At 55.6% G+C, this 16,293-nt stretch overlaps 1 protein-coding gene across 19 annotated transcripts in view; it reads left to right on the plus strand.

The window, feature by feature from the left end:
• NFASC (neurofascin) overlaps positions 1–16,293 on the plus strand; it is a 189,229-nt gene that overhangs the window by 142,596 nt on the left and 30,340 nt on the right. For 11 of the 19 annotated variants that reach the window (XM_060293361.1, XM_060293385.1, XM_060293350.1 and 8 more), the window contains 13 exons: positions 321–432; positions 728–894; positions 1,391–1,538; positions 2,770–2,894; positions 3,795–3,839; positions 5,085–5,186; positions 5,477–5,674; positions 6,494–6,564; positions 7,894–8,116; positions 10,094–10,209; positions 11,820–12,024; positions 13,196–13,318; positions 14,383–14,556. In XM_060293361.1, coding sequence (XP_060149344.1) covers positions 321–432; positions 728–894; positions 1,391–1,538; positions 2,770–2,894; positions 3,795–3,839; positions 5,085–5,186; positions 5,477–5,674; positions 6,494–6,564; positions 7,894–8,116; positions 10,094–10,209; positions 11,820–12,024; positions 13,196–13,318; positions 14,383–14,556 — 1,809 coding nt within the window. The remainder of the gene's footprint in view (positions 1–320; positions 433–727; positions 895–1,390; positions 1,539–2,769; positions 2,895–3,794; positions 3,840–5,084; positions 5,187–5,476; positions 5,675–6,493; positions 6,565–7,893; positions 8,117–10,093; positions 10,210–11,819; positions 12,025–13,195; positions 13,319–14,382; positions 14,557–16,293) is intronic. The other 8 variants (XM_060293469.1, XM_060293474.1, XM_060293319.2 and 5 more) reach the window with 3 other exon arrangements.

The raw sequence follows: 16,293 nt of genomic DNA on the forward strand, positions 1-16,293 counted from the left end.
AGAGCAGGGAGAGGGCAGTGGGCAGGTGCAGCGAGGAGAAGCCTTGGGGCTGTGGAGGGGCACGTATAGAAGCTGCTGGAAAATTGGGGGGAACCCTTTGCAAAAGCTGGACTAGATGTAGGGTAGGTGAAGGACAAATGGATAAGCTTCCTCCTTCCTCACCTAATCCTCAGAGGCTTCTTAAAGGTGGGAGGTTGATGGGGGAAGGTACGCTGGTGCTGAGAAAGCTGCTGTGAGGAGAAGGAACAGAGAGATAAGACTGGTCCACAAAGAGGAAGAGGAAGACTCCCCACCCAAGGTCAGTTCTCTGGGAATTGCAGACGTGCCGCCTCGGATGCTGTCACCCCGGAACCAGCTCATCAGGGTGATCCTGTACAACCGCACGCGGCTGGACTGCCCGTTCTTTGGGTCTCCCATCCCCACACTCCGATGGTAAGTTCCAGGAGACCAGGCCTCCCCCACGGGGTCCTCTGTCTCGCCTTTCTCATTCCATCTGGCCCATGAGAGGTATTCAGCAAGTCCTGGGAGCCTTAAAGGGTTGAAGCTGGGAGGAGTTGGCAGATCAGCTGGGTCAACCCTCTTATTGTGCAAAGAAAGAAACCGAGGCCCAGAGACTTGCCAAGGCCACCCAGTGGTCGGAGGCAAGACCCACAAGGCTCGGGGCTCCTCCCGCCCCCCGGGCTGGTCCTTTCTCAGTATGCTGTGTGTCGTGCCGCTCTGTTGTGAGGTTTAAGAATGGGCAAGGAAGCAACCTGGATGGTGGCAACTACCATGTCTACGAGAACGGCAGTCTGGAAATCAAGATGATCCGCAAAGAGGACCAAGGCATCTACACCTGTGTTGCCACCAACATCCTGGGCAAAGCTGAGAACCAGGTCCGCCTGGAGGTCAAAGGTAAAGCAGAGAGTTGCTAGCTAGAGGGAGGGGTGGGGAGGGCAAGGAAGCCATCTCCTCAAGGTTATCCATGTGTGTCACTCACTTTGAAAATGTGCCACACCTAATGCTTAATACCTAGTGGGACCTCCCTCCAGGTCTGTGTGTCCTCTCCGTGGAAGTTTCGTGGCCAGGGCCTCTGGCTGGCCTGGTGTTGCGAGCACTGAGTCATTACCAGCCTGGTCCAAACAGACGTAGGCAGGGACGCCTGTTACCCACACCAGCTCCCCACTACCACCCCAGAAAAGACGTCCTATGTTCCTGAACTGGAGAGAAAGGATTTGGGGATTGGCTACTGTTTGGGATCCCCCCATACCAGGCGTCCCCTACCATTCATGTAACCGAATCCTATTTCTGCCACTTCCGTGGTCCATCTAACCTGGAGGTCATGCATGTCACACTGTGTGGCCACACGGGCGTGGGGTGGCAGAGACGAGCTCCGGGGGCTTCCCCACAGACCCCACCAGGATCTACCGCATGCCTGAGGACCAGGTCGCCAAAAGGGGCACCACGGTGCAGCTGGAGTGTCGCGTGAAGCACGACCCCTCCCTGAAGCTCACGGTGTACTGGCTGAAGGACGACGAGCCCCTCTACGTCGGGAACAGGTTTCTGCTCCCCCCTCCTTCCTTCCTGCTGCTCCTCTGGGGCGTTTTGTTTTCCTTTGCTCTTGGGGATGCATTGAAGAATGCAGGGAACCTGTGTCATGTGTGTCACTGGGGAACTGCTGAGGAGGGCGTGACAGCCTCAGCGACTCCCTCCACATCAGGCGAGACCCCCCTCCCACTGCAGCTTCCCCCCCTCCCCCGTCAGGGCTCTGCTTCTCTCTCCTCCTCCTCCCTCCCTCACTTCTTCTCTTGTCCTCCTCCCTTTATTTTGATCCTTTCCCTTCCTCCTTTTCACAGCCAGGACGCCCTCTCCATCCTCTCAGCCCTGCCTGCAGCGCTCCTGTTCTCCAGCAGAGGGCACGGTTGGCCGAGCAGACTCTAACCCTTGTGGTTAATGGGGCTCTCCGCCCTTCATGCACCTGGGACCGCTTACCAGGCCCAGGCCTGCCCCACCCATCCATCATCCCAGATTCGGATTTAATTGGAGTTGAGGGAGGGCCCAGGCATAGATAGTGTTTAAAAGTCCCACCAAGGTGTTTGTAATGTGCAGCTAGGGTTAAGAACGGCTGATCCGAGCCTCCCCTCAGGACTCCGTCCGTCTCGGGGCAGGTTGAGCATCGGTACCAGCTGTTTCCAGCGATGATCTGGTTTTCTGCAGGGGCGTAGCCTGTGGGGGGGTGCAGGCATTCTGGCCCTCAGCCATGCTCACAGTCAGCCCTGCTCTTTGGTGCCCTCCTCCCTCTGTGGGAGACAGTACAGAGGAGCCCGGGGCACCTGGGCTGAGCCTGGGCGTCAATCTGGGCTGAAGACAGAGCTGGAAGTACGAGAAGACCTGCCTTTTGGGTGTGGGCCTAACTGTGCCCTAATTCGGGAGGGGAGCACAGCACAGGAAAGGCACAGAGAGCAGACCCAGTGTGGGAACTGAGGACAGTGAATATGGGCCAGGGCTGCTTTGGCTCCACCCACTTTCCCGTCCCCTCCCGCAAGCACCATAAGTGCTCAAGGTGACATGAAGACCCTGCCTCTCTCGAAGCACTGAGGTGGAGCCTCACGTCCCCTAGGAGGGGCTGTGGCGGCCCAGCCCAGACTACAGCACCGCCTCCTCCCTTCTGACCCACCGTGCCCACTTCAGGGAGAAAGCAGCCGGGCAGTGCCCAGCATTCCTGCTGCCTGCCCCCTTCACTGTCACCCTCCTCACCTTCCTCCCAACCCCTCCCCGATACCTTTGCAGGATGAAGAAGGAAGAGGACTCCCTGACCATCTTTGGTGTGGCCGAGCGGGACCAGGGTAGCTACACGTGCGTTGCCAGCACCGAGCTGGACCAAGACCTGGCCAAGGCCTACCTGACCGTGCTAGGTAACTGCCGCTGCCCACGCTGGCGCTGATCCCCACACCCTATTTCCCGAGGCCAGAGAAGCGGAGGACGGTTCCAAGGGCAGAGCCCGTGGTCAGCGAGCCAGCCAGGCCTGGTGATCCTCCCGCCAGGCCTGGTGATCCTCCTGCCTTCTGGTTTAAGGGTTAGGAAGCTGCTCCTTTCCGAACAAGCTGTGCTGGACGCCTTACCTCCTGAATGGAACCATTAACTTGCCCAAATCCTCACCTGAAGGGTGCCTGAAGGAGAGAGGGAAATGGACGGGGGGTTCTCATTGGGATCATTTTTACCAACTTTACAGCTAACTCTAAACCACTAAGTCAGTTAAAACAATCCATCCTTGAAGCAAGTTCAGGATCCCTGAACTTTGTGCTTGTCCTTCCAACACCCTCTGCTAGCCTTCCTCTCTGCACCCCTTTCCTGATGGGACTTCACAGGTGCTGTGCATTTTGGGCGATCCTGTCTTGGCCTGCCCTCGTGTCCAGGCCAGACTGTAAATACTAAGCCATCCCAGACCTGGGGACGTAGCCTCTCCCGTCCGGGGAAGCAAATCACCTCCTCATCTCTGCTGTCTCTGGGCCCCCTATTGCCATAACTCTCAGTGCACTCCTGTCCCTCAGCAGTGTCGCTGCATGGTCACAGGGAACAGTGGGCCCAGGCACAGTCGTAGCATTGGGACAGGAGGGACCCAGGGTGTCTGCCCCTGGCTGTGGAGGGAGCACAGGCAGGCCTTTGTGAGGGTGGGGCCCTCTCCGTGGAAGTGGGGGAGGGGTGAAGTTGCGCAGGGGCAGCTGTTCAGGCCTTGGCTACCTATTCCCACCCTTCGAGAACACCTTTATCCCCACATAACCTGCTAACCTGGATAACCCATCTTACCTTTGCAGCTGATCAGGCCACTCCAACTAACCGTTTGGCTGCCCTGCCCAAAGGTAATTCATACTAATCCCGGGGACCGTTGCCAAGCACTCGAGGTGTCTGGGAGGGAGGAGTCCAGGAGGAGGAAAGCACTGCCGGACAGGAGTGCTGTGTACAGGCAAGGGGCGGCCTGCCCCGCTCCCTGCCAAATCTGACTCCTCTGAAGAGGCCCACGTCACCTACCCTAGCCCATCACAGCCCGACTCCCGGCTTCCTGCTCCTTTCACAGACTGAGCTCCAAAGTCCGGCTGTCGCTCCCGCGTCCCCAGTCCGTTACTCTGGCCACGCCCACCACTCCCTGGGGGTGGCCTGTTCTCCTCCCCCAGCTTAGCCTCTGAAGTGTATTCAGTCAGGAAACCCACTTGCTTTGAGTTATCTGTAGGCCCATCTGTTTTGCAGCCTTTCACATCTACTATACACCCATTTCCAATCCGCACACGTTCGTGTGCAACACACATGAATGTGGGCTCCAGTGACTCACCTTCCAGATCCTTCCAGTAACCAGCCAAAAGGTGGGAATAGCTGGCCCAAGGAGCCAGGATAGGAGGAAAAAAATCACGCCCACCCTCAGCAGTCAGTGGCCAGATGCCTTTATCCCCAGGCCGGGAGGGCACGCACACACACTTAGGAAATCCAGTGAGACTGGAGCCCCAAAGAGGTGCTGCCCCCACCCTTGTTAGGGCCTCTGTCCTGCTGTCCATCACTGAAACTTCTAGACTGAGTCCCTGTCTCCTCCCTGGCCTGGTCCTCCGTCTTTGTCCCCTCTATTCCCTTAACTGGTCTGCCCTGCTCAGCTCTCCAAACACCCCCCGGGCTCCTGCCCCCTCAGAGCCTCGGCACACTGAGTAGAAGTTAATTATGAGAAAATGAGACAAAATCCCAGACTTCTTCACCAGTTTTCCTAAAGGTTGTGAACATGGGTCTAATGCAAACGGCAGCATTTCCCAAATGCTTGCACTCCGAGAACATCCACAGCAATGGGGTGGGTTGGCCCCAGCTCTCCCTGTGCCCTGCATTCCTTGATATTTTGGGGGTGGTGGTGGAATTCAGGGTTCTCTCTTTGTTCTTCCTTGAACCCTGAGGGAAGGGGGCAGTCCCTGTGCTGACCCTCCGGCACAGGCTGGGGTTGGTTCCTGCAGTGGTGACCTCAGCCCGCCAGAGTCCTGTCCGTGGGACAGTGTTCAGGGCTGAGGCCAGCACAGGGACGGGCCGGCTCTAACTCGGGAGGCCTGCGTGGTGTCTTCTCCCTCTGCTGTCAGGACGGCCAGACCGACCCCGGGACCTGGAGCTCACCGACCTGGCCGAGAGGAGCGTGAGACTGACCTGGATTCCGGGGGACGATAACAACAGCCCCATCACAGGTCAGCCGAGGCCCTGCACTACTGTCCAGAAAGGGGGGACGGCAGCCCGGAAGCCGGAGACCTGGCCCTGGTTTCTGGTCCCACTTCGGCCTCACTCGACGTGTGTCCTGGCCTGTTGACAGAACGCGTGGAGGCCTTGGTTTCCCTTTCTGGGTTTTGGGAAGAATACCAGTGCCTTTGTCTACCCAAGGGAGATTATAAAGACTAATGGAAACCATGAAGGAGTGCTCTTGAGAAAAAACTCACTAACTCAGCTCCCCAAACAGCTCTGTCTTCCTTTGCCCCCTCAGACTACGTTGTCCAGTTTGAAGAGGACCAGTTCCAGCCAGGGGTCTGGCATGACCATTCCAAGTTCCCAGGAAGTGTCAACTCAGCCATCCTCCAGCTGTCCCCCTATGTCAACTACCAGTTCCGGGTCATTGCCATCAATGAGGTGGGCAGCAGCCATCCCAGCCTCCCGTCCGAGCGCTACCGAACCAGTGGAGCACGTGAGTGCTTGAGGGCTAACGGGAGGTGCTGAAGCCAGGTTCCCCAAGTTCAGACTGAGTTCCCCCGGTCCCCAGCCACATGAATCTGGGCAAGTTACTTAACCTCTCCAAGGCTCAGCTTCCTCATCTGTGAAACAGAGAATAATAACACCATCTCCATCATGGGGCTGTTGTGAGGATTACGTTCGAAAATGGGATTCGGGTACTTACCGTGATGTGCATATAGCAAGCACACAATAAAAGTTAACTGTCATTTTTATTATTACTAATATTATGAATAATTCTTGATGCTCTGCTTCAAAGGGAAGAGCTATGGCAAAGATTTGCAGTAGAAATATATAATCTGGGGTTGCACCAGGTTTCTTAACACACTTGGGTAATGAAATGTTTAGATTTCTAAAATCATGCTGGTTCATTGAGGGTGGAGACGCTCCCCAAAAATGTTGAATGCCAGGGTAAACCAGTCTGGCATTAAACATGCTTAGTGGGTAATCCACACAGGGGATAAGCCACATTGAGTTGGCTGTACTGAGCATCTAAAGTGTGGAAAGCCTCATGATAAATGCTGTCTTGTAAGGGATTAAAATTCAAAAGAAATTATCCCTGCTTTGGGGGGTTTAAATCTTAGCTAGGAAGGCACATCAGCCTTATGAGAAAGTGGCAGAGCGAGTTCAGCTGCTTATGGGACAGAGTGTGTTGAGAGACGCTGAGAAAAGACAGAGCGTAGAAGGGAGCAGTCAGGCTGCGGGAGAGAGGCTGCTTACTGTGCCCTGGTAATGCACAGACTGGGGTTGAACTTTGCATCCATTTGGATTCCAGCCCCTGAGTCCAACCCCTCTGATGTGAAGGGAGAGGGCACCAGAAAGAACAACATGGAGATCACGTGGACGGTAAGAGCCCCTCGCAGCCCATCCACGATGGGCTTGCTTGCCTCGCAGCCTGGGAGCCCCTGTGACTCCAAGGCCGCAGGGTGGCTCAGACTACCTGGCTGGTGCGGGGGCTACTCGTCTCTGCATTGAGCATCCAGAAACCAAACAGGAGAACGTCTAAGAGCAACATTGAAGACGGGAGACAGGAGCAGAGATGACCAAGGAACAGAGACTGTCAGTCTGGCAAAATCAGACAGAGTCCTGCAGGATCAATGGGCTTCTTCAGAAGAGGGAGAAATTTAGATTAGTCTGTAGGAAAGATTTAGCCCAAACACCAGTACCTCGCTTTGGTGTGTTCTGGGGGCCCATCACTGGAGATTGCTGGGAGTGGGGAGAGACCAGCCTCTGAGTGGTCCTCCAGTGCCAGCCATCTGTAAGTCCAGGATGGACAAGGTGACTTAAAAGATGTCCTCCGGGCCAGGATTGAAAAAGCTCATCTTCATCTCGGCTCACTGACCCACATTTTCCAAACCAAAACTGGGATATGTGGCCTCAAAATGACTTTTTTCCAAACCCCTTCCAAGTCTAAGAGATGCAAATTCAGCCACTGAAATATTAACATTTTTGTGCTGTTGACGTGAGTAGTGGAAACAGGGAGATAACAGAGTTTGGAATCACGACCATCCCCGTCTTCGGAGAGCCTGGTATCACAGCAGCCTTGGCAACTGGGCAGAGCCCAGACTTAAGACATCGGGACTCGTCTTGCAGGACCTTGCAAGGGTCGGTTCTTGGTCTACGGCTCTGTATTCCAGGCTCCCAGGGGACTGCTTCCTGGACCAGGCCCTTAGGGAACAAAAACAAGAGTTATGCTCACTCCCAGCTCCAGCCTTTTGGGAAGGACAGGGCAGACATGCAAGGATTAAGTAGGACTGAAATCTGGAATTTTGCGTTCATTGGCAGCACGCATGCTGTGGCTGAACCAAATTCGCCCCTTTCTGACTTTGGAGACATTATGTCACTGTCCACATTTTGTTTTCTGGTTGCTCCATCACAGGAAAGAGTCCTGTCGACAATAAAGCTTTCGCTCCCTGTGCACCTGCCAGGCGGGCTGGCTGTGGAATCAGAGGGACTAGGGCTTGGGTGGAGAATCTGCGCGCTGCTGGCTTCACAGGACTCCAGGCTCTGGGGGGACTCAGAGTGGGGGCCACGGTCTCCCCAGCTCTGCCAGGGGGCTGGCCGCTTTGGGGCACTTTGGGGCAGGGTGCCTGGCACAGAAAGAGTGCGAGCCGTGGGTGGCCTGGGCTCCTCGCCTGCACCCTCTCCACTCCTGCCATCTCTCTCCCTGCTCAGCCGATGAACGCCACCTCCGCCTTTGGCCCCAACCTGCGCTACATCGTCAAGTGGAGGCGGAGAGAGACCCGAGAGACCTGGAACAATGTCACTGTGTGGGGCTCCCGCTATGTGGTGGGGCAGACCCCTGTCTACGTGCCCTATGAGATCCGAGTCCAGGCAGAAAATGACTTTGGGAAGGGCCCTGAACCAGACACTGTCATCGGTTACTCTGGAGAAGATTGTGAGTACCCTCCCCTGTCCCCACCCAGGACCCTGACGGCTGGGCTGCACGGGCCACCCTCACAGACCAGGAACCTCAGGGTGGGTCGGGGGTCTTCCGAGAGCATCCTGGGAGGACAGCCAGTTCCCAGGGAAGAGAAATCCCCTGCAGTGACCTAGAGCAGACAGGCCCCAGGTAATGCCGGGAGCAGAGATGGTATCATCCAAACACTAGTTAGTATCCTAGTCCAACACTCTCACTTTATCGACATGAAAACTGAGGCCCTGCAAGGGAAACCCCTGCCAATATTGCACAATAGCAAATGCCAGGCTTGAAAATAGAACCCAGGCCTTCTGATCTACCTCACTGCCAGGGCTTGCTAGCACCACGGACCATCCGTCCCAACGGGCCATAATTAGGCACCTCCACTGGAAGCAGGGCCACAGGCCAGACTCCTCCCTGGGCTCCCCAGGGGAATCCTTGAGGAAGCAAGGTCCACAGAGCCCCAGACTGGAACCCTCCAGACCAGGCACTGCGACATTCCCAGTGTCGCTCTGAGCCCTTGGAACTGAACATAAAAAGAGAAGTTCTTTGGAGGCTGTCACTGAGTAAATCAACACAATTCTGGGCATATATGTAGAAGTATGTGCCTGGCTTTCCAGATGGTGGTAGCCTCTCTGCCCCCAGCACATCAATCCTGTAGGCTTTTGAGCAAAGCAACAGCGTCGGTGACGCCCCTCCTGGTCAGGGCAATCCATGTCCTGGTGTGTTTGGGTCTGATCCAAGAAGAAATCATGTAGGTGGATGAGGTAACCAGAGGGAAGGGAGGAGAGAGTCTTGGGGAGGAGCAGAGTCATAAGGGCCAATGCTGGGGTCAGGAGTAGGGCCAGTGGGGTTCATAACGGTGAGATGGGAGTAAGTGAGGGTTGGGCGCTTCCCTGGAAGTGATTATGCATTGGACCCACTTGGGAGATAAGTAGACGGGATCAGCAGGCCCTCCGTCTGTCCCACGCCTCATCTGCACGGTGGCAGACACTTCCGGACAGAAGACGGTAGGGACTACTGGAGGGTAAGTATGGAAAAGGCAGCATCTAGCCATGGACTTCACGGACCACCTCACGGCTTCCATCGCATCCGTGTACCCCTGCGGCAGATGCTTTAGAGAGGATGGGGCACACCTGCTTTTGCAGCAGAGTAGAGAAAACGGGGTGAGAACCAGTTATGGGGGAGAGAGGAGTGGCCCTCCCTTTGCAAGTAGTCACAGGATCAGGATCTTCTCCTGAACTTGGTTGGGGTGTCTTTAGTCTGTAGGTAACGTTTCCTGCAGGGCCCTGGCAGAAAATAAATGCCACTCAAAGGGGACTATTTCTAATGTGAGGACAGGGTTAAGAGGGACAGCAGCAAGGTACAGCAAACCAGCTGGCGCGCCAGCAACAGCAGGAGGCTGTTATACCGCTCCGGCCCTGAGGGGCTGGCGGCGGGCGAGTCACCATGGCCAGCGAGGGCTGCCCTTGTGTAGAAGAGTGCACTACTGTCACCCTGCCTCCCCGCAAACGGGCAGCCAGGGGGGTAGATACCATCTTCCCTCTCCTGCCCTGGGAGCTCCTGTTGGGCAGACCCATCTGGAAGCCTGAGAACAGGGGAGCCCCGCTGACACGGTCCAGAGAGGACAAGCCTCCCGGGACCCAAAGCAGGGTGGGGAAGGGTGGCCAATGGGATGGAGGGGCAAACAGAGACTCTGTGTGACGGTTGCACATAATTGCCCTCTAAACGCGTAGGCAGAGCCCTCCACCTGTGCTGCCGCCCTTTTGTCCTGAGCCTCCCCACACTCTTTCAAGTCCAGGCTGGTGGAGGAGGCATGGCCCCTGCCCTCAGGGAGTACCCAGTGTCCAGAGTGGGCTGGAGGTGCAGGCCAGCAGAGAACAAGTCGGAGGGGGCTCCGGAGTCAGGGGCCCAGCCCCGCCTGCATAACCAGCTCTCTGTCCCAACACATTGCAGATCCCAGAGCTGCACCCACTGATGTTAAAATCCGAGTCCTGAACAGCACAGCCATCAGCCTTCAGTGGAACCGCGTCTACTCCGACACGGTCCAGGGCCAGCTCAGAGAGTACCGAGTGAGGAAGCCAGCCCCAAGCCCTGTCTAACCACCCGGCTCGCTAACCAGGGCAAGGGGGTAGCAGATGCGGGCCATAAGATATGTGGAAGGGGTCCCTTGGGATAGCTGTTGGAACCAGAGTTGGTTCAAGAAGACGATGTCTAGGGTTAGCTGTTCAAAAATACACCCAGAAAAAAATATATATACACCCAGATGTATCCTGCACCGGGTATGCTGAGAGATTCTGCTCAGCAGAAAATCATGTGAAGGGTGTTGGGTTTGGGTTGCCCGTACATAGCACATTATGCTTGTAATACATGTGTGTGGACACACATGTATCTTCAGAAGCAGTGTTGGGGCACCGCTGAGCTACACCCCTCCCCTCTCCTAACGGCCCCCGCTGGGCTGCTTGCCTCACCCGGTCTGATTTCATGAAGCCCCAACTAACCGGAAGAGCCACTAGAAGGGTACAAACCCTTCCCTGTTGTCACAGCCAACTCCGATTATCGAGGCCCTTGGCTTCCCCTGGCCACCTCTTCCATCCCTGACGTCTCTCTCTTTGAAAGGGAAGGGAGAGAAAACCCAGGGTATGCAAGGCTCTCCCTGATGAGTAGCTCTTTTTAAAACTTCCTGGGGAGGCTGTAGCCCCGGGGTAACACAGGCTTAGGGGTCATCGAGAGTTGGCTGATGGACAGTTGGGGGCACACAGAGGGAGTCAGTCTCTTCTCGGGAAATGGATTTGGTAGGTAGGGGAAGGAAGGCAAGGTGATATATATGCTTAAATGAGCTCTTCCCCAACTTGCACCCTTAACCTACTTGCCTAGAGATTTTTTTGGCTAAAGCTCCCTTTGGGTCCCCCTCTTAAGTCTGGACTTCCTCCTTACCTTGCCCTTGGGGGCCCCGGGTGATGCTGACCTGGGGCTTCTCCTCCACTGCTCATCAGACCCCGTGTCTCAGACTCTCTCGACTGTACCTGTGACACTACCGCCTTGCACAGGCCGTCCCATCCCATCCGAGCTCTTGCCACCCCACAGCCCGGTCTCCCATTGGCTTGGACGTGTCACTATCCTAAAGGTCTTTAAACAGTATTAAAAGGAACCATTTGACTTCAATGGATTAAATCAACCCTTTCTTATATTCAGACTTCCGGGGGTAACCTGCTGCTTTTCAACTCCTGCCCGCTGCCAATCTAAACCATACTAAATCTAACTCAAGGTGATGCGGTCTTTGAGCACGGAAAAGAGCTTTCCGTGCCTGGACCCTTGGCTCAAATTTGTGGTTCTGGCACGGACTCCCTGAGCAACCTATTCCCAGCTTGGAAAGAAGTCTCAAGACGGAGCCGCTCAGCTGTAAGTTGGGCTGACTTGCCTGTTCCCCAGAGAGGCGACATGGCTCAGAAAATGATTGAAACCAAAAACTCTCATTTTGTTTGACATCAGTCCCCACTCACTAGTGGCTAATGTATGGGGACTGTCAGGACACCCCCAGCCCTCTGTGGGCCGGACGAGGTCGTCGGGGGTTTGGAGCCTGTGGCCAGCAAAGGGAACACCGGTCACCACGAGCACCACCACTAACAACTAACCTGGCCCTGCCTGGCCGAACCCTTACCGGCCTGCCTCTGTCCTGAAGGCCTACTACTGGAGGGAGAGCAGCTTGTTGAAGAACCTGTGGGTGTCTCAGAAGAGGCAGCAAGCCGGCTTCCCCGGCGACCGCCTCCGTGGCGTGGTGTCCCGCCTCTTCCCCTACAGTAACTACAAGCTGGAGATGGCTGTGGTCAATGGGCGAGGCGATGGGCCTCGCAGTGAGACCAAGGAGTTCACCACCCCGGAAGGAGGTAGGTCCGGCCGCAGCTCCCTGGGTAGGGCAGGACGAGGGTGGCGCGGCCAGGTGGCCCTGAGCGGCTCCAGCGTGGCTCGGCCTGGACCACACAAATTGACCTCTGCCTGACCTCAAGGAGGGATGACCTGCGAGCTGAGCAGCTCCAGCCGTGCTCATGGAGCACCGTCACCAAGGCGGCTGCCCTGACGGGAGATTGTACATCAAGACGAGACTGTGCTGGCTGCTGACATGATTCCAGACGGGATGTGCACACGGACTCCCAAGGGCACTGCGGGAGCTGGGGCTGCCTGCCCACCACCTCCTGAGGGAGCTCAGGCACCTTGACCCCAAGAGGCACCTGGTTGGTTTGCCGTACCCGAGGACCTTCACTCTTGTTACACCACTGTAGTCAAGAGACTGCCCCGCAGTGGGTGGCCCGGTCCTGGGAGGCAGACACCTGCCGAGGTCCCGGCGCATCTCCTGTTCCTGCCAGCCCTCTTGAACCAGCTGGGCAGTGGCTTTGCCCTCTCCTGTTTCTCCTTTCTCCCTTCTTAACTATTATTTTCCCCATTCTGCTCTTCCTCCTTTGTCCTCTCCTCTGTTCTCCCCTCTTGTTTCTTTACTCCTGTCTCCCCTCCTCGTCTGGTTCTCATCACCAGCCTCTCCCCATTGCTCGTGCTCTTGGCACCATCCACATGTTCCATCGTGGGTTTCTCTCTCTTCATCCCCGAACCCGGCGTTCTCAGCCCAGAGGCCAGGGCCTGACGCTTGGACCCAGCGGTGAGAATCCTTGTCTGAGGATTGGGAACTGCAGGCTCTATTACCAAACGGCTAAAACTGGTTCCCTGCCTGGGAATGCCTGCCCACCTTGGAGGTTTCTTTGCAGGATCAGAGCCTAACATGTGTTGAATCCAGGATAGTTGCTAAAGGAGAACTTGACTGACTTCTTCCCCATGTAAACCGAGTCCGAGCCGTGCTTGTCCTAGATCTGGGGAAACGCCATCCTGGATGGGGCGATGGGCGCTGACCACCTCGTAGTTCTCTGGGTTCTGGCTTAACAGCGATCCAGCACGGGGGTTGCCCAGAGGTCAATGCCTTCATACTTGTGCTTTGTTTTTTGTGTTTTCTTCATCTTGCCCACCCCTCTTCTCTCCCCCATCTCCCCCACTCTCTCCTCCTTCCCCAAGTACCCAGTGCCCCCAGGCGTTTCCGAGTCCGGCAGCCCAACCTGGAGACAATCAACCTGGAATGGGATCATCCAGAACACCCCAATGGGATCCTGACTGGATACACTCTCAAATACGTGGCCTGTACGTTCTGCCCTCAGAAACCCCATTCTCAACACTTTCTCTAAGGAATCAAGGTAGAAAGCCTGTGGGTACAGAGGTCGTTGTGGAGGGATAGAGGGGCCAGGGAAAAAGTTTCCTGTAGGGTTAGGGGAGGCAAGTGAGACCCAGTCCCTGCTCTTCTGACACACCTCCTCCTGCAGGGAGCTTCCAGTCGGCCCAGTGAGACAAAGGGGACTTCCGGTTTGATGAGGGATTCAACCCCTGCCCTCAGGAATCTTAGAGTCTCTAACACCTACAAGTCTAGGAGAGAAGTTTCCTTACCTGATGGACCTTCCATCCGATGGGCGGATAGTACGTGCATAGGAATCCAGGGGACACCTTAATAAGGTGCCATTTATGGTAAGGCAGCTGTATGTAGAGCTGCCATGGAATTGGGAGTGGCTCAGTCAGGAGCCTGGGTCTGGACGACCTCACCTAAAGCGTTCAGCATCACCAGGCAGGGACAGGAGTGTCATGCATTTGAAAAACTTTAAGTCTCCTAAAGTGGGTGATGGTGTGCCTCAATGTGAAGCTCAAAGGACAGGTACTGTGCCGTTGAGGATTTTAATAGCCAACTGTGTGCGTGGTCCTGAATCCATCTCTGGACCTGACCTTCCCCCTTTGAGGTATTTGACAAAGGAGGCCTTTTACAAAGGAGGCATTAACAATGAAAAGCTCTAGTGGTTTTGCCCTAGTTCTGTTTGAAAGGAAAAAAGGAACTTCAAGTTCTGTTCTTGTTGAAAAGGCTCGAGGATTAAAAATTGAATCTTTCCGAATCAGCCGCATAACTTTGCACTGAGCTGGCGATAATGAGATCAGTGGAAAAGTGTTACCCTGGTGCGTCATCAAAGAGCCAGAAAGGAGTTCTTGCACAGCCCTCGGCCTTTGAATCACCTCCCTCCCCTGAGTCCTTAAGATCACGGGCAGGTTCCACGGGTTCCCTTCCCAGCAGAGTCGGGAAGGCTTCGTCCTTCCAGCTGCAGATCATATAACCCATCATGGTCAATGTTGCTAAAGTTCAATTCCACTTACCTGTCTCTCCCCAGTTAATGGAACCAAAGTAGGAAAGCAGATAGTGGAAAACTTCTCTCCCAATCAGACCAAGTTCACGATGCAAAGAGCAGACCCCGTGTCGCGCTACCGCTTTTCCCTCAGTGCCAGGACGCAGGTGGGCTCTGGGGAAGCAGTCACAGAGGAGTCACCAGCACCCCCGAATGAAGGTAGGTGCACTGCGGCAGCCTCGGGGCGAATGGTCCCGGGGAATTCAGATGCCTAGAGAAACACTCACTCGGCCTCTGGCCTCCCCGGCCTCCTGGGACGGAGAGGCTGCAGGCCCTCGAGCCCTCCAGAGGAGGGAGCCACCCTGTGTGCTGAGAGGTAGGTACCGGAGATGTATCTGGAAAACACATCTTCTTACTGATGCAGTCAGACCTGGATCCCGACTTGGCCTTAACTTACTCAGCTACTTAACATCTGTGATCTTTCCTTCTGGTGGGGGAATAGGGAAGAGAGTGTGAATCGTAGCTGAGTTGAGGGGATGAGAGAAAGCATACTGGAAGTAAATGTGCTCACGAACTCCAAAGAGCAGGGAAGATGCTCGCCTAGTGAGGGAGGCAGCAGTACAATGGAGACCGCCCCGTGAGGGATCTGGGGGTGCCCCTTCTTCTCTCAAGGATGCGTGGCACCGAGAAGAGAGGGGAACAGCTGTGACTGAAGCTAATTGCCGGGATCATGAGTAGAGCAGGAGGTGTAGTCCCTGTAGTCCCTCCTTGCCGCCTGAATTGAGGGAGTTGTCAGGCTGAGGAGAGGAAAGGGGGTTTGGAAACAGCCACTCGCCAAACCAGCTCCACAGAGAGCACGTGAGTTCCTCTCCTGGGTTCTGGCATCTAGCAGCGTCGCACCCCGCCCCAGAGCTGCACCTACCTGAGAACTCCACTAGAGGGGGCTCCAGGCCTATCTGCACACGTTCTGGCTTCCAGGAAGCTCTCGGGCAGGCGAGCCACTAGAAGCCTCGATATTGGCAGATCCCCTATGACAGCGGGTGGAGGCTCTGCCTCTCCAGAGGTACCATGGTCTCTTCAAAGGCCATTTCGTGAGCACCCACAGCATGAGGTGCCAGACGCTGTACCCAAAACAAGGGATGTAAAGCTAATAAGCTCACAGTCTAGAAGGAGGGACATCCACAGGAATATCTAATTGTAATTCACCATGAGCTGTGCATGTCTAGATGGCAGAAGTGCAGTGGCTGTGCAGGGGAGGGGGGTTGATTCTACAAGGGAAGACTTCAAAGAAGGGGTGATGTGATTAGGAATCCTTGAAGCTGACAACAGGTTATCCTGTCTAGTGCTTTCCCCAGAAGGCTGAGGTCCGGTGGCCTGACCCTGGCCTGATTGGACGTCCTGAGCACCGGTACCCCCAACCCAGGAGAGGAGCAGTGCTTCCAGGCCCTGCTGCCTCTGCTGCCTTACCCCAGGCTCCCAGTGCAGCTTCATAAGCAGCCCTGCATCCCTCCCCAGGCCCCACTTCCCTGGCCAGTAGGCCAGCACTGAAGCAGAGAGGAGAGGGGGCAGGCAGAATGTAGAGAAAGGCTGACAGTGCTGTGTCTCTACCTCTCTGCTCTTGTAAACCAGGAGTGAGCTACACAGTAAGCTCCCCTCCTAGTGTACCCTTCCAGTCTCCTGGGGACTTGGGCAATTTATTAGGGCTGGGGGACTTTGGGTAAGTGGTTACTATATGTCTGTTACCAAAGGCCAGGCCAGGGATGATGCACTTCCTTGATTACTTAATTCTGTAAGGAGATACATAAAGAGAGCCTCTTCTCCCTCCCCGTCTCCCCCCCATTACAGAACATCAGATGAACAAAGCCCCGTTGCCCGGCCCCAGTGACCGCCCCAGGGAAGGATCTTCAGCTCCAGGGGACAGGAGAACAAAGAGAGACTTTCTTCTCAACCTAGGGG

Source organism: Globicephala melas, chromosome 1 (assembly GCF_963455315.2).
Source record: "Globicephala melas chromosome 1, mGloMel1.2, whole genome shotgun sequence".
NCBI classification, from domain to species: Eukaryota; Metazoa; Chordata; class Mammalia; order Artiodactyla; family Delphinidae; genus Globicephala; species Globicephala melas.